Consider the following 17,409-nt stretch of genomic DNA (forward strand, 5'->3'; position numbering starts at 1 on the left):
TTGGAGATCCGGTGACGTACTGGGGCTCGCCATGGGGCTGCCAGGAACCCCGGTGACTTCACCGGCACTGATGGGTGGGATTTAGTGCTGCCCTAGCCAGTAAATCAGCGCTAAAGCCCGCCCATCAGAGCAGGTGACGTCAACAAACACACTGCCAGGCGGAAGTTTCCGCCCGGCAGTGTGTTATTGAAAACAAAAGAGCCCTTGCCCTGCGCGATTTAGCCCAGGGCAAGGGAGCGCATCGGAGCATCAGATGCTCCAATGCTAGCCTCAGGGGGTCTGGGTGAAAATAACCCGGACAACCCCTTTAAGGGGTTGAACATTGACTTATAGGATAGCTGCCTTACATCTGGTGGCATTAGAGGCAGAGGTTGTCAAGAGCTCATTTATATCCCTTTCTTCACAGAATTCCAGAGGAGCATGTATGGCCTATAAGCCTCCTTATGCAGATTATGGTGCTCTCCGTAAAGAGAGTTAGAACCCCCAAAAATTGGGACCAATCTACCATTTCTTGCTTACATTTGGGCTATTTATTTCATTATCTGTTTCCTTTTTTATTTATATAAATACGGGTGTCCTGTGCAATTTAGACACAATAAAATACAGTGAAATCCTATAAAGTTTATTAATAGAGACCTTTGGTGTCTGTGCTACAATACAGATGCACCTCAATAAATTAGAATATCATCAAAGAGCTAATTTATTTCAGTAATTCAATTCAAAAAGTAAAATGAATATATTACATAGATTCATTACACACAGAGTGATCTATTTCAAGTATTTATTTTAATGAGGATTATGACTTACAGCTATTGAAAACCCCAAAGTCAGTATCTCAGACAATGTGAATATTATATAAGACCAATTTAAAAAGGATTTTTAATAAAGAAATGTTGGCCTACTGGTAAGTATGTATAGTATATGCACTCAATACTTGGTCAGGGCTCCTTTTGTATAAATTACTGCATCAATGTGGCATAGCATGAAAGTGATCAGCCTGTAGTGCTGCTGAGGTGTTATGGAGCCCAGGTTGCCTTCAGCTCATCTGCATTGTTGGGTCTGGTATCTCTCATCTTCTTCTTGACAATACCCCATAGATTCTCTATTGGGTTTAGGTCAGGTGAGTTTGCTGGCCAGCCAAGAACAGTGATACCATGGTTATTAAACCAGGTATTGGTACTTTTGGCAGTGTGGGCAGGTGCCAAGTCCTGCTGGAAAATGAAAGCTGCATCTCCATAAAGCTTGTCAGCAGAGGGAAGCATGAAGTGCTCTAAAATTTCCTGGTAGATGGCGACGCTGACTTTGGACTTGATATAACACAATGGACCAGCACCAGCAGATGACATGGCTCCCCAAACCATAACTAACTGTGGAAACTTCACTCTGGACCTCAAGCAACTTGGATTGTGTGTCTCTCTACTTTTCCACCAGACGCTGGGACCTTGATTTCCAAATGAAATTCTAAATTTACTTTCATCTGAAAACAAGACTTGTCTTGGATACGTCTGTATGTGGTGAATCGTGCAGCACTATCTCCAGCCGCAGTCCACTCCTTGTGATTGTCCCCCAAATTCTTGAATGGCCTTTACTTGACAATCCTTTCAAGACTATGGTTATCCCTGTTGCTTGTGCAACTTTTTCTACCACACTTTTTCTTTTTGCTCAACTGTCCATTAATATGCTTGCATGCAGCACTCTGGGAACATGATTGTGTAGCCTACTGAACCAGACTACGGGTCCATTTAAAGGTATAGGAAACTTTGCAGGTTATTTGTGTTGATTGGCTGATTACAGTGTGACGCCAGAAAGTGGCGGAAGTTATAGCTGAAGTCTACGCCAGCCTGTAGCTTGCATAGACTTCACTTTCTGGCACGCAGCAGGGCAGAGGTGCGCCTGATTTGTTAAGAGGCTTCTGTCTCTTAATAAATTAGGTGCATCTCAAACCAGTGCAGGGAGATGGATCCGCCAGTCTTGATATATCTCCCCCCATGAGTCTACAAAAGTGAACTTTTTCACAATATTCTAAATTTCTGAGATACTAACATTTGGGTTTTCATTAGCTGTAACCCATAATCATTAACATGAAAAGAAATAAACGCATGAAATAGATCACTCTGTGTGTAATGACTCTATACAATATGCAAGTTTCACTTTTTGGATTTAATTACTGATGATATTCTATTGTATTATCCCAATGCTGTAACTTAATTGACTCCCCTATATTTTATGCTTAAAGAAAATGTGTCATCAGGAAATAACCTATTGTCTAAATCAAATTTTTATGTTAAACACATTTTTAAAGAATGTTTGGTGATATTTTTTATTTTCCATGCCAATATCTATATTTCAGATAATTTTACTACAGTTATATGCTTATCTGTCATTCTAATCCTGCCTGTAACAATATCACCTTTGCGTACAATTACATCCATACATTTTGCTATCTGGTGTAGGATGTCTATATGGCACTTGTGGTCCGCTGCGGGCATCCTCCATTGTACGCACTTCTTGATGGGGATCGCCATTAGCAACGGACCACATGTGCAGGATTTGCTCCCCCGGTTATAAATGCACAACTGCATATGGGGTTGAGCATTTCCTGCTTTTTGAGAATTTTTGTATATGTATGTCTGGAGGTGTATAAACTCCAAATTTAAATGTGCCTGATTTTCATCTAAAAGCAGCATTTGATGCACCTGTGAGGCCTGCGTCATATCAGTCAGCTCTGGGTGGGACTCACAGCCTCCTCCCATTGCATGTGTTGTTTCACGCTGGAGGCAACTGGGAGGTGTTTGCTGTGAGTTGGACCTTACGCTTCTGTAATTCGCCCACTGGCCCCTGGTACTGCCCATATGGCACAGGTAGGTTAGCTATAGGTCCCGTGCCACCTGAAATACCTTGACGTGGTGCGCTGGCTCCGGTGTGTCCTTCATATAAGGATATATTGGCTAAAGTCTCATTTTAACATCAGTGTGAGTGTTTAGTCAGATTTTGTTGATTGCATCCACCACAGTAGTGCACCTATTCTTCTAAATGTTTATTTGAATCAGTCCACAGTAACCCTTATAGCCGAACCTTTTATTATTATTATTATTTTTTTTTTTATGCGTGAGCTCCGCATTTATAAAATTCATTAGGGACCGAGAATATTCAGTTTTATCTGCATGTACTGTCATTTTATGTTGGTTTTTATTGATGTAATGATATGCATTTGAAGTAAAGGCATCATATACAAATCAACTGTGAGCTAGACTATAACTTTATATTTAGAAATTAAAAAATGATTAGAAAAAAAGCATACGTTTTGCTATCTGATTTTAACTAGGAGAAAATAAAAATTATCCGTGACACATTCCCTTTAAGATACAGATTAGAAAGGTCTCCCTTGAGAAACTGCTTATAAATTTTAGATAGCAAAATATCTGATTGTCTCAAATGTATTTCCAGTGCACGCTTCCCTTGTGCTACATCACGCATCAAATTTGTTCTTTTTGGGGGATTTATCATATATAAACATAATAAATATAAAAAGCCTGATTATCTGTTCACCTAAATACATTTCAAAGTTGAAAAAAAATGGAGAACCCACTTTAACCCTTGATTTAGTGTGATTTTGTACATTAAAATGATAGAAATATAAAGATGATACTATATTATACAGTCTACCAGGACGATGATTGCTATACTGCCTTACCCGAGCAGGTGCAGTCTAGTTACTCTTCAGCCTCGTAGACATGGAAAGAGGATACTTACATGATAATTAATTTACTATATTATTGTAGATATGCATCACTTCTTAGCACTGATGTGAAGGTGTGATTGTAACAGCTCACTGCTCATTTCCTTTATAATGTGAGCTTTGGCATCCAACCTTGATTGTTCAATGGTTTGTGTGCTTGATTTTGTCACTGGACCCATGTCATTTTTTTTTTTCATCATTTACAGTAAAATGGTGGTAACCAATGGCATTTAGATCTCCACATGCAGACCATTAGTCCAAATGAATCACATATTTTTATGCAGTTTCTATTATCAAAATAAGATGTTTCTAGGAACCTTTTAACAACAGTGTAGAGGCAAAATGTGTTGGCCGATAAGTAAAATGTGTTCCATGCTTATATTTTTCAAATGCTAATTATTAGTAACAGTTCTAGGTGAGTGTCCTGCTAGACTGCAGAAAGGAGGCTGGAGAGTAACAGTATGTAATGATCTCAATGGCTGAAATTCAAATATAGTACAACATAAATTCAGTTGTTAGATATGTTGGTGATTATACAGGAGAGTAAATCAATTACCATAATGTACAGTAAACCCACAGCAACCAATTCTATGTTGCATTTTGATGGCTTCCATCCCTGTAGTGTGAAAACTGCAGTCACCTATGGACAATTTGTGTGAACAAGGAGGATTAATAGCGACGGTAGCAATTTTGTGAAACGGGCTGAGGAGTTAGAGACATAAGAGACATCTCTGTGAGAGGGTATACCCCAGTCAATTGTTGGATAGGGCCATGAAGAGGAAGAAAATAACAGGAAGTGGATTGAAGTGGGAATGATAGAAAAAACATTTAGGGGGGAATTTATCAGAAGAAGAATATTTGAAGTCAGTTTTTGGCATCTTTGCAAGCAGTGGGGTAGATTTATCAAAAGTGGTGTAAAAGAAAACGTGTTTAGATGCCAACCAATCACAGTCCACCTGAAAAATGAAAATGAAAGGTGGAATCTGATTAGTTGCTATGGGCAACTAAACTGGTTTTTATTTACATCAGATTGATAAATCTCCCCCATGTGTTTGCCCTCTAGTGTTTTCTTCATGATATTGTCCTCTAAAGAGAAGGTGAAAACACCTGAAAAAAATGACAAGGGCTCAAGGATACTGCGTTTTTTTTAAAAGCCAGAAAGATACACACTTGTGTGTTACGTGTTTCATTTTTACCATAGCCTTTCAGTTAACATCTGGAGCTGGTATTTTTACCTAAAAAAAAGTGCATGTGCAAAAAAAGCCACAAAAATGCAAAAGTGCAGAAAGACTGCAGCAAAAACTAATGCACCTAAAAAAAAAATTTTATTCCATAATATAGGATGTTCTTTTTGTGCCCGTCTCTAGTGACCCAGTGGTATGTCTGATATCACGTTTACCTGTACGAATGTTGGTATTACCTTATATCCATAGCCTTAAACATTCTGCAGTGAAAACATCTAAACTCCTTGAATCCAATACACATAGATTATATTGGTGCACTATGTATGGCCCCCTCCTCCTCAGGTTTTAATTTTTTAGCTGCATTATAGATTATAAATGCTATTGGTGTGACTGTCTATTTCATTTATTCAGCTTTTGATATATTTTAGTGCTAGTCAGAGCAGCTACATTGGACAGACATTGTTCTTCAAGCTGATGTAAAGAAACACAACTCCATCTTTATTTCCAACACTGATATTTTACAAAATAGACACAATTCAGTTCACAATGTACCAAAAGAGCAAGCAGTTTTGCAGAAAGAATTTAAGATAATAAATTGGAAACTGAAAGAAAGAAAATCAGCAGAAAAGTATGCAACAGACAGATATGTGTTCAAGAAACTGAAAATGTAAGGGGGGAAACATTTAACGCTAAAGTGATGCTTATGAAATAAACAATATGGCAGTGATATCTGATGTCACAGTGTGTCTGTGTCAAAGTAGTGACTGTACAATATAGAACTACAGGAATACATAACGAGAGCCCCTGAACCTAACTGGGATTCAGTTTATAGCATGCCTATAAATCACTCCCACCAACATGTACGACCACTGTTTTCCAAGGTCCAAAGAAGGGGACTAGCCTGCTTATTGAAGGAAGATTTAGATATGTTAAATGTTTAAAGGGGTTGTCCGGGATCAAACTTATTTTTTTTAAAACAGCTTACTCACCATTACTAGCCAAGTCTATGTTCCCCAGATGTTTTTCGGTAGCTTTTTATACACCCGCACTGCAGGGTGGGTTCCAGCGCAGCGCGGCATCTCCCGCTTTCTACATTCTAACATCGCCTCTCTGCACCCGCCCCCTCATACATATTCATGCCTTATGCACATTACATGGGAGGAGTTTTCTATTCTAACTAGTATAGTGATCTGCCTCCATTCATTATAAATCTCCATGCCAGGTGACATCACCGGACCGGAGGGGCGGGGCTTAGCACAATGTCGGCCGGCCTAGTTACCGCCCCTCCATCCACTCTGCATAATTACTTAGGCTGCCAGTGACATCACCGGGCTCCCTGAGCAGCGGAAGAGGAGGCTTTGCTCGCCTGCAAGAGACCTGGTTCGTCACTGAGGACAAGAAAACTGTCACTGGATGAAAACGGGGCTTGAGAAATATGTGCAAAAGGTAGTAGTACATGCATGTTTGTAATTTGTAAGGCAGTTTAGTACTATTAGACCAATGTCCCCAATCCCGGACAAACCCTTTAAATTCCATCTTATATCAGCAATGGTAAAAATAAAAAGAACAATATGTATTCTGTTTTGTTCTAAAATACTCCAGGATACAGAAATCTTCCTCTATATACTTTAATATAAATGTACCATACAGCTTTTTCACAGTGACTTGTATTTTCTCTGTAGCTGACACTGATGCTCAAATAAAAGATGACTTGACCAGTTAATAGTAACAATCACAAAAATATAGAGCAGCAGTCTCCAAACCTGTGGCTCACCTGCTGTTGTGAGACAACACCTCTCAGCATACGCCTGTTAGGGTATGATGAGAATCGCAGCTTTGTAGCAGCTAGAGACAGACAGTTTGGGGACCACTATAAAAGATCTGTCCATTAAACCTCAAGTTTAGTCCTCATCACCTAAAGTTGTAAATTAAAAATGCAATAATTTGTGTACAGATAAATAAGGACTATATCAGCTCAATTGCTGAAAGAAGTCTCTTACATATCGTATTTCTGTGAATGTTATTAATAACTACTTAACCTAAAATAATAAGCTACCCCTGGAATTGGATGATCGCCCTCACCCCCGTGGTGCCGCTCTGTTCCCTCTGCTCTTTTCTCAAAGAGCTGTCAAAGGTACCAATTGGAAAAACCTCCTACTGTATGGTGTGCTTTCAATGGAGGCCTGTGATGTGACAGTATAAAATATGGGGGTGGACAGATGAGTGTAGTGGGCTTCTACCAGATATAGAGGACAGCTAGTCCAGTTGTCCTCTGGATTTACAAAACTTCAAGTGAAATAAAAGCTCAGCATCCAAACCCCTGCCCCCCAAAAAATAAAATAAAATATTTGTCACCAAAGAACCCTGTGTGGGTTGATATGTGGTGTCTATATACTGTTGCCAATAAAGAAGATTTTTTTTTTCTCAGATGCTGTGAATCCTTTCTTTTGCTTGATGTATTCCACCGTATAAGCATAGAGTGGGATATGATGCCCATAGTTTCCCATTGTAAAAAAACGTACACTGAATCAATGTATACTGGCCTGACGAACGCAAAAGGACAGAGCCCTTTGGTTGAACAGAGCCCTATGGATGAGCTTAGTGTGTACATTGGGGGCCTTCCAGGCCTATACATTAAAGTGTACCAAATCTTTTGAATAATTTTATTAAAAACTATTCTAAATGACTTATCATTAATTTTTGTAATCTACTTTATTTGTTCCTGCTTTACTTACAACATAGGCACCCAAAGTTCAGGTGTCTGTAGCGTTTTGGAATTCGTACACTCGTACACTGCAGACATGTCAGCGGTGTACGTGTGTGGATTCTGCTGTTACAAGCTAGTAAAGTCTATGTCATACTTGATAGAGGACTCAACATCCTAAGGCCTCATGCACACGACCGTGCCGTTTTTTGCGGTCCGGAAGCCGTCCATGTGCCTTCCGCAATTTGCGGAACGGAACGGGCGTCCGTTAATATAATGCCTATTCTTGTCCGCAAAGCACGGACAAGAATAGGACATGTTATATTTTTTTAGCGGGGCCACGGAACGGTTGTTGTCCACATCTTTTGCGGCCTCATTGAAGCCGCCAAAACGGCGGCTTGGATGCGGACCCAACCAACGGTCGTGTGCATGAGGCCTTAGATGTGGAATTTGTGCATCTTGCCAGATATGTAGACACTGGATGAATATTAGAGAATGCAGGTTGTGAATAAAACGCTATTTGAGAAGGCTCCAGAGGTAATATGACAAGGATGTGGGTGATGTCTGCAAAATTGACATATCCAGTGGTAAGTGGTAGTCCTTGTGCAGTAGTTTGTTGGGCATTTAAGTGGAGTGTGTCACATAGCCCTTGAAATTTTGTTATGTGTGTAAAATGTAAGATGTGGTAGTATTAGTTCCCCCTTTTGTGAGGTGTTCTACAAGCTTACAAAATTTCTAAATTTGTTCAAATTGTAACATTTAAATACGTTCACTGTTGTGCTTTACATTTCCATACAGTGCTAACTACATAACCAGAGGTTCCCCTCTTTTATAATGACATAAAATGTGTACATAACCCAATTTATTCCAAAATCTGTGAAATGACCCCAAACACACACGTTTTGTATGTATCTTGTGATGGGTAACACAAGCTGGTGTTTTTAATACACAGATTTTGGAAAGCTGTGAAATCCTGCAGTGGTGAAAGTGTAGGGAAAATAATAAGAAAGTACATGTTAATGCTGGTAAATGTTTTAGTGACCCAAACGTTCTTCACAGCTCTCAAATGGGCTCTTTGTTGTTCCACCGAAAACATCAACCTGACGGTCATCCCACTGGATTAGGTTACCGGACAAAGGCATTGTGCAGTTGGCAATTCCCTCTATTTCACTGACAGTCAGAACACGATCCCACATATTAAACTGTGCCAACTCTCCCACAAATGCCTGGGTTGCATCAAAACGTCCACCTACAGCATCCTGTGAAAAGAGTAACCCACATTTATTTTAACCTTTATTCTATAAGGAGACGTTTTTAGCTTTGAACATTATGAAATACAATTGAATAAAAGCAAAATAAAAACTATAAGTAAGAACATGAGTAACTTAGATGGATGTGGTAGATTAGCAACTTACTTGTTCCTGACCAAAGATGATGACACCATTGGGCTTGATTGGGTGCCAAGCAGATAGGTTATCTTTTGATCCTTTCTTTTTTCCATCCTGGAAGACTGTCCACATTCCATCCCTTGTGGTCCAGGCCACACATATGTGGTGCCACTTTCCATCTTTAAGGCTGACTGGCAGTTGAGCAACCTGCCAAGAGAGCATACAATAAGAAAAGTGCTACCAGTAGTGACCAGCCATAAAATGTAGAAAGACGTTTCTGACATACACATAACTTGATGCATAGTTCTGTGTGGGCTACTGGTTAACAAGACACTATGCAAAAATACCATAAAAACTGCACTGCTCTATAAAATGTCATTTCTGTGTCCAGTCTTAGTAAAACTTAAAGGGGATCTGTCACTTCCCAAAACCATCCCAAGCCGCCAGCAGTACCTGCGTGTAGCCAGCAATGTGTTTCTGATGATGCCTCTCTTCCTGATGGCAGATGCAGCAAAAGTACTGAAATGCTCGAGCATTTTATAACTGTGTTGTTTCTCCTAGAAATGTGTGAATAAAGTGACAACTTGGTATTGCCATTCCCTCTTGTAAAAGGAATGTGTCCCCACACATACTGACATTCACCACTGATTGGACAGTGTCAGACTGGAACACACCCTAACTAGTCACACCCAACTGACTAAGATTATCCTTGCCTGGCTCCTGTTCTTGTGTACCTGATGCTGATCTTTACTATTGACTCTGAATTTCTTGACCTTGTTTCTGCATATGTTATTGCCTTGCATTTTGGATTGCTTGCCTGGTACCTGTTGTTCTACTCCTGGTTCTGACTTCAGACTATCTTCTGATTTCACTCCTGTCTCATTCCCTGACCTGGTGCATTCTGAGCGATTTCTTAGTGATAACTCTTGGTTGTGTCCCTGATTATGCTATGTCATCTGCACAACTCTCATCAATCTTTCAGTACTCTTGAAACAGCAACTATCTGGGACAGGATATCCCTATGCCTCATTCACACATCACTGTTTTGGTCAGTGATTTCCATCAGTAATTGTGAGCCAAACCCAGGTGCTGCGCTAAACACAGAACAGGTGTAGATCTATCCCTTAATGCCTTATCTCTGTGGAGGCTCCAATCCTGGTTTTGGCTCCCAATCACTGATGGAAATCACTGACCAAAACATTCATGTGTGAATGAGGCTTAAAGCTCCACAACCCAGTCTAGCAAGTGCCAAAATGATTGTGGCTTAGACAATTCACATCTCCAGTCGCAAATGTAACAATATCGCTTCAGATATTTGTGAGCAATGATGTATATGTATTTTCTCATGCAATAACTGTAACTAAATGACAATTATTTTGGTAATATTTTAGGGAGTCCATGTATCACTTGACCATTACACATATGGGCACCTAGGAAGATAGATGGCTTCGATAGATGGACTGAAATAAGAGAGTTTATGTCTTTAAGGTTTTCTGACTGGGTATAATTACTTTCTAGTGTCTCACCTTATCATTGATGAGAAGTTCCATTGGATTATGACCCCACTCAAGAAGGACAATCTCATTTGGTTGACCATTGACAGAATAAGAGAAAGGAGTCCCAGATCCTGAAGTTGTTTTAGATTTCAGCCACAAACACAAGGTGAAGGCATAGAGCTCTGGTAAAGTCTTCTTCATCCGTCCATACATGTAGTTAGTACGAACTGAAAAACTAAGCTTGAAGTTCTCAGGGTGGTATCCAGGGTGACCTGAAAAAGAAAATTTATTTTAAAATGATATATTCAACAAGATTGCAATTTTAAATTTGTGATATTAAAGGGGTACTTCAGTAAATGGCATTTATCACATAGGCAAAGTTAATACAAGGCACTTACTAATGTATTGTGATTGTCCATATTGCCTCCTTTGCTGGCTTGATTCATTTTTCTGTCATATTATACACTGCTCATTTCCAGGGGTTATGGCCACCGCTGCAGCGCAAATATGAGGTGGACATGACTGGAGCTGTTGCACATACATGCCTTTGTGCGCTCCATATTCCCAGCCACCAGAGACGCCAGTGCTTTTATATATAGTGTGCCAGTATGACCACCGCTGGTGGATTGCAGGGTAGTCATATAACCCCTGGATATGAGCACTGTTATAATGCACTAAAAAATGAATCAAACCAGCAAAGGAGGCAATATGGACAATCACAATACATTAGTAAGTGCCTTGTATTTACTTTTTCTACATGATAAATGTCACTTGCTGAAGTGAGACACCCCTTTAAGTTTATGCTTTCATGGACTTGAATTTCAGAACTTTAGTAGCAGACTGAAATCATAATGCTGATCATTCAATAGGGAATAAACTTCCATATTACAAACATGAGATAGCTGAATGCAGGGTTAGGCCTCATGCACACGACCGTTGTGTGCACCCGTGGCCGTTGTGCCGTTTTCCGTTTTTTTCTGCGGCTCCATTGACTTTCAATGGGGCCGTAGAAAACTCGGCTTGTGCACCGTTTTTACACCGCGCCCGTGACCCGTGTTTCGAGGCCGTGAAAAAAATATAACCTGTCCTATTTTTTTCACGGCCAACGGTTCACGGGCCCATTCAAGTCAATGGGTCCGTGAAAGAACACGGATGCACACAAGATTGGCATCCGTGTCCGTGATCCGTGGCCGTAGCCGGTTGCTTTCATACAGACGGATCCGAAGATCCGTCTGCATAAAAGCTTTTTCTGATCTAAGTTTTCACTTCGTGAAAACTCAGATCCGACAGTATATTCTAACACAGAAGCGTTCCCATGGTGATGGGGACGCTTCTAGTTAGAATACACTGCAAACTTTGTACAAGACTGCCCCCTGCTGCCTGGCAGCACCCGATCTCTTACAGGGGGATATGATAGCACAATTAACCCCTTCAGGTGTGGCACCTAAAGGGGTTAATTGTACTATCATATTCCCCTGTAAGAGATCAGGGCTGCCAGGCAGCAGGGGGCAGACCCCCCCCTCCCCAGTTTGAATATCGTTGGTGGCACAGTGTGCCAACCACCATCGCCCCCCCCCTCCCTCCCTCTATTGTATTAAATCGTTGGTGGCACAGTGTGCCAACCACCATCGGCCCCCCTCCCTCCCTCTATTGTATTAAATCGTTGGTGGCACAGTGTGCCAACCACCATCGCCCCCCCCCCCCTCTATAGCAGTAACATTGGTGGCAGTGTGCGGTCTCAACAGTAGAAGATTCATACTTACCTGCTTGCTGCTGCGATGTCTGTGAACGGCCGGGAGCTCCTCCTACTGGTAAGTGACAGTTCTTTAGCAATGCGCCGCACAGACCTTTCACTTACCAGTAGGAGGAGCTCCCGGCCGGACACAGACATCGCAGCAGCAAGCCGGTAAGTATGAATCTTCTACTGTTGAGACCGCACACTGCCACCAATGTTACTGCTATAGAGGGAGGGGGGGGGGGCGATGGTGGTTGGCACACTGTGCCACCAACGATTTAATACAATAGAGGGAGGGAGGGGGGCCGATGGTGGTTGGCACACTGTGCCACCAACGATTTAATACAATAGAGGGAGGGAGGGGGGCCGATGGTGGTTGGCACACTGTGCCACCAACGATTTAATACAATAGAGGGAGGGAGGGGGGCCCATGGTGGTTGGCACACTGTGCCACCAACGATTTAATACAATAGAGGGAGGGAGGGGGCCGATGGTGGTTGGCACACTGTGCCACCAACGATATTCAAACTGGGGAGGGGGGGGCTGCCCCCTGCTGCCTGGCAGCCCTGATCTCCTACAGGGGAATATGATAGTACAATTAACCCCTTTAGGTGCCGCACCTAAAGGGGTTAATTGTGCTATCATATCCCCCAGTAAGAGATCGGGTGCTGCCAGGCAGCAGGGGGCAGTCTTGTACAAAGTTTGTAGTGTATTCTAACCTGAAGCGTCCCCATCACCATGGGAACGCCTCTGTGTTAGAATATACTGTCGGATCTGAGGTTCACGAAGTAGCTCATATCCGACAGTATATTCTAACATAGAGGCGTTCCCATGGTGATGGGGACGCTTCAAGTTAAAATATACCATCGGATTGGAGAAAACTCCAATCCGATGGTATAAAAGAACTCCAGACTTTACATTGAAAGTCAATGGGGACGGATCCGTTTGAAATGGCACCATATTGTGTCAACATCAAACGGATCCGTCCCCATTGACTTGCATTGTAATTCAGGACGGATCCGTTTGGCTCCGCACGGCCAGGCGGACGCCAAAACGACTTTTTTTTCATGTCCGTGGATCCTCCAAAAATCAAGGAAGACCCACGGATGAAAAAACGGTCACGGATCACGGACCCACGGACCCCGTTTTTGCGGGCCGTGAAAAAAAACTGTCGTGTGCATGAGGCCTTACACTGATTACATTGTTTGAGTCCTAGCACCGTAGTAATTGCACAGATATATGTAAATTGCTGTAAACCTGGCTATATATAACCAAAAGCTGACATCCCAAGAACGGCATTTTGTACATTATAATTGACTTCTTTTTTTGCATTCACTATAGTAGTAACTTCATATTCTGATGTGGTTCTCTTGTATTCCTTATTGACCTAATTACTTTTGACATACAAATGAAGCTTGGGAGTTGGAATTAATTAAGCAAAAATATAATAAAAAATTGAACAATACACAAATAATTATTCTTTTGTAAAATGAAGTTAATACACTTTTCCTATATACCGGTACTTTGTGTATAAAATCCTCCCAGTTTTCAAGATCTCTGCTGGTGGTTTTTATGTGGAAGCCTTCATTATTTAATTCCAGGGGATGGACATGATGCACAGCTTGTTACGCAATGAGAGCTTTCTCTTGTAACAAGCCATGAGCCTGTATAACATGACCAGGACAAATATTTGTCATCTAGAAGCTAGCTCGCCTGAATGCAATAATATCTTTCACCTAGCAGTTACGTGCACTAAGAGTGGGTCCAAGCACCCTTGCTCGTCCTCTTTCCCTTGCCAGCCCTACCCAGGTTCCTGCATAGTCATCTCCTATGGCCCTGACAGAGGAAACAAGAGGAGCAGAGTTGCCTTTGTGCACTTAATTGCTTATTTGCATATGGCCAAAAAGTATTGTACTTTGTCTCCAGAATGAAGCAATGAATTGCTAGTCCAACAAGAGATTGTGTCTGGTTTAAGGATGACATATCCCCTTTTAAAGACGTTGTCACACCATGACAACCCCTGCTGGAAATAAGTCCAGAATATGATTAGCCAAGGGCCCTGCTTCTGAAATCCCTATAATACATGGGCAAGGCTTAAAGGGATATTCAATTTAGAAGCATTAATGCAATATCGGTGTTGCTTTGACCACTGTGGCCCCTTTTGGTTGCATCTAGGAAGTGTTTGGCAAGGTAGTTATGCATCCTGCTGCTCTATTCCATGTCTATGACACTGGTGGAAACAGCTGAGTACTGTGCTTTGCTGTTTCTATAGACTTTAAATTGAATGCCAGGGCACATGCTCGAGCAGAGCTCCATTCAAACTACTTCTAGCCTGGTCTTGTGGCTAGGAGGAATGGGGCACCAAGGTCCTATGTACCTGTGATTGGGTTCTCTCTGTCAAACTACACCAATCTATCCTTGAATAAGTGAGAAATGCTTTTGAAGGAGACTCCAAGAATACTTCTTCAATATGTTATGTTTCTTTGTGGCTTTATGTGCCCAAACATATTAACAGATCCTTATACTTTGTCATTTTGCTTATAATATATTCTGTCACATGAATCTTACCTTGTTCCAACTCTGCAATGCGGTTTTGTAAGATGCTCAGCTCCTTCTCTATGTCCTGCTTGTCTCTCTCCCCTGAAGCTGTTGTCTGCTCCTTTTCCAGCTCTAATAGTTTAGCCAAAAGTTGAGCCTCTAGCTCAAGTAGCTTAGACTGTAAGGAGTCTCGTCCATGGAGAGGTGAAGGAGAAGTGGATGTTGGAGTGGTCATATTGTTCATTCGCTGCTGAATTTCCAACTACAAAAACATAACAAATACAATATTGTAAAACATATTTGCCTCATTCCAAATGTCACATTAGTTACTGTTACCCATTAACATTAGTTCAAGTGAATGGGATAAGGCTTCAATACCCTGCACCACAATTACTAAGTAAATGTCGCAGGTAAATAATGACAAGGCTGCAGCGCTCACACAAGTGATTGGCAAGGGTGCCAAGAGTCAGGCTCCCACCAATGGCGTTTAATAAATGTAGTACGAATTAAAAAACTTTGAGTCATTTATTAAGATCGGCTATTTATCGGCGATAGGAAATGTGTCACCAAAATTGTTCTCTGCCAGTAAAAACCAGATAGTAACACATCTCCTTTTTTCTAATCTGTTTTTATTTTCTGCTTGTAGAGTTTTTGATTTTATTTCCTGAACATGATTATGGGGGCGGCCATCTTGCCTAAGCTGTTTTCAACAGCATTTGCACAAGCATAAAAAAAATTGCTTTATGGAGGGAGACGTATTTTAGGATGATACATGAAGCCATCTATGGTTTCCGTTTTGCCCCCAGGGTGTCCCAAACGGAAAGGATCACTAAATGTCCGAAATGTCACGAGGTCGGTACAGACCTATACCATGGTGTGTGGTCCTGTACGGAGACTAGGAAGTTTTGGGCACGGGTCACTCTCCAAATTAAGAAACACCTAAAAGTGGAAATCCCGATGGTGGAGGAGCTCTTGATGTTTCAGATGGCTCCCGAGGGGCAAAAGGTAATCCCGTTGGTTCACTTATTGTTGCTGGCAGCTAAAAGATGTCTCTTCAAGAACTGGCTTCAGCCTACAACACCCTCAATGGACGAAGTCTTCACACAAACGAAGGCATGTTTCCTGCTCGAGAGAGCGGAAGCAGAACAACTCAAGGGAAAGTGGGTTAATGTCTTCTTTAGCAGATGGGAACCGTTCATAAAAGTTGCCCTAAGTAACGCCGAGATGTTGGAAACTATGCAACCATTCACAGGCTCAGAGTGGTATTTGAAAAGAAGGGTAATGAATAATCTTGGAAGGATGCAGGTAGATTAATAAGGAGTGGACAATTTAATACTTAGCTCATTAGAAGAGAGGTAGGAATATATAGCAGACCTGGGAGGGAAGGGGGAGGGAGGGGTAGTTGGAGTTTCTGGGGTAAGGGATAAAAATAGATAGACAAGTATTCACAATGGAATATGCACTGCAGATATACGCAATACGAAAAAAAGTGACAATTGTGAAATAAGGATTTTACTTTTTATGTTGAAATGCATTAGTGTTGTAATTCACTGGAAAATGCAAATCTGTAATGACGCATATAGATAACTTATTTTCATGCATTGCCATACAATGTATTAACTGGATACTGTCTATCTACTTCAATAAAAACGATATTTGAAAAAAATTAAATAAAATTGCTTTATGGCATCTCCATCGGCCATAGACACAATGGTCAGGAGGGGATCTTAACCCTTTCAGGACCTCTGCCGTACATGTACGGCTGAAGTTGTGTCTTTAAACATGGCACCCACTAGCACGTGCAGCGGGCACCATATCCGCCAGGTTTCTGCTGTTTAAAACAGCATACACCCGTGGCGCATGTATGCGATCAGCCATAAGGCTGACGCATACCTTTTCCCCCACAAATGCCGTGGTCAAATGTGACCATGGCATCTGATCAGTCCAGAAGCGGAAACCACCCTTTCCTGCTCCGCTAACAGCGTTCCTTGGCTGAGATGGGGGAACCTATTACACTTATCTAATAGCTGGAAGCCTCAAGCAGGCTTCAGAGGCTATTAAATGAATATACCAATAAAGGCCACTAGGTGGCGGCATATAGCCATTAATGAACACAATGGCAATCTAATGATTGCCAATTATAGTCACCCGGGGGGACTTAAGAAAAGTTTAAAAAAAAAGTTTTTAAAAATATAAAAAAAATAAAAGTTCAAATCACCCCCTTTTCTTAAAATAAAAATACTTAACCAATAAAAAAAAAAAAACATCATGGGCATCGGTGCGTGCAAAAATGTGCATAAAATTCAAAATTGTATCAATGAAAAGTACAGATCGTCCCGCAAAAATGTGTATAGCTCAGTACACATAACTGATTCCACCAAATTTGGAATTTTTTTCCTGCTTCCCACTACATTGTATGCAACCGTAAATGGTGCCATTAGAAAGTACAACTTGTCATGCAAAAAATAAGCCTTCATAAGGCTATGAGAACAGAAAAATATAAAAGTAAGAACTATGGGAAAGCAGGCAGTGAAAAACAAAAACACAAAAATGGAAAATTGCAAGGTCCTCTAAGGGTTAATGACTTCTATGGGAAAGTTTTCTAGACATGCTCTGTGACCTGTG

General features: G+C 41.2%; 1 protein-coding gene across 1 annotated transcript in view; it reads right to left on the reverse strand.

Annotated features, from left to right (window-relative positions):
• Positions 1 to 8,661: 8,661 nt before the first annotated feature.
• The window catches only part of NPTXR (neuronal pentraxin receptor), a 30,531-nt gene continuing 21,783 nt past the window's right edge, over positions 8,662 to 17,409 (reverse strand). Inside the window, exons 2-5 of the mRNA XM_044301136.1 lie at positions 14,815 to 15,046; positions 10,542 to 10,783; positions 9,043 to 9,222; positions 8,662 to 8,886 (exon numbers count right to left, since the gene is read on the reverse strand). Coding sequence (XP_044157071.1) covers positions 8,662 to 8,886; positions 9,043 to 9,222; positions 10,542 to 10,783; positions 14,815 to 15,046 — 879 coding nt within the window. The remainder of the gene's footprint in view (positions 8,887 to 9,042; positions 9,223 to 10,541; positions 10,784 to 14,814; positions 15,047 to 17,409) is intronic.

This window comes from Bufo gargarizans, chromosome 7 (genome assembly GCF_014858855.1).
Source record: "Bufo gargarizans isolate SCDJY-AF-19 chromosome 7, ASM1485885v1, whole genome shotgun sequence".
NCBI lineage: Eukaryota > Metazoa > Chordata > Amphibia > Anura > Bufonidae > Bufo > Bufo gargarizans.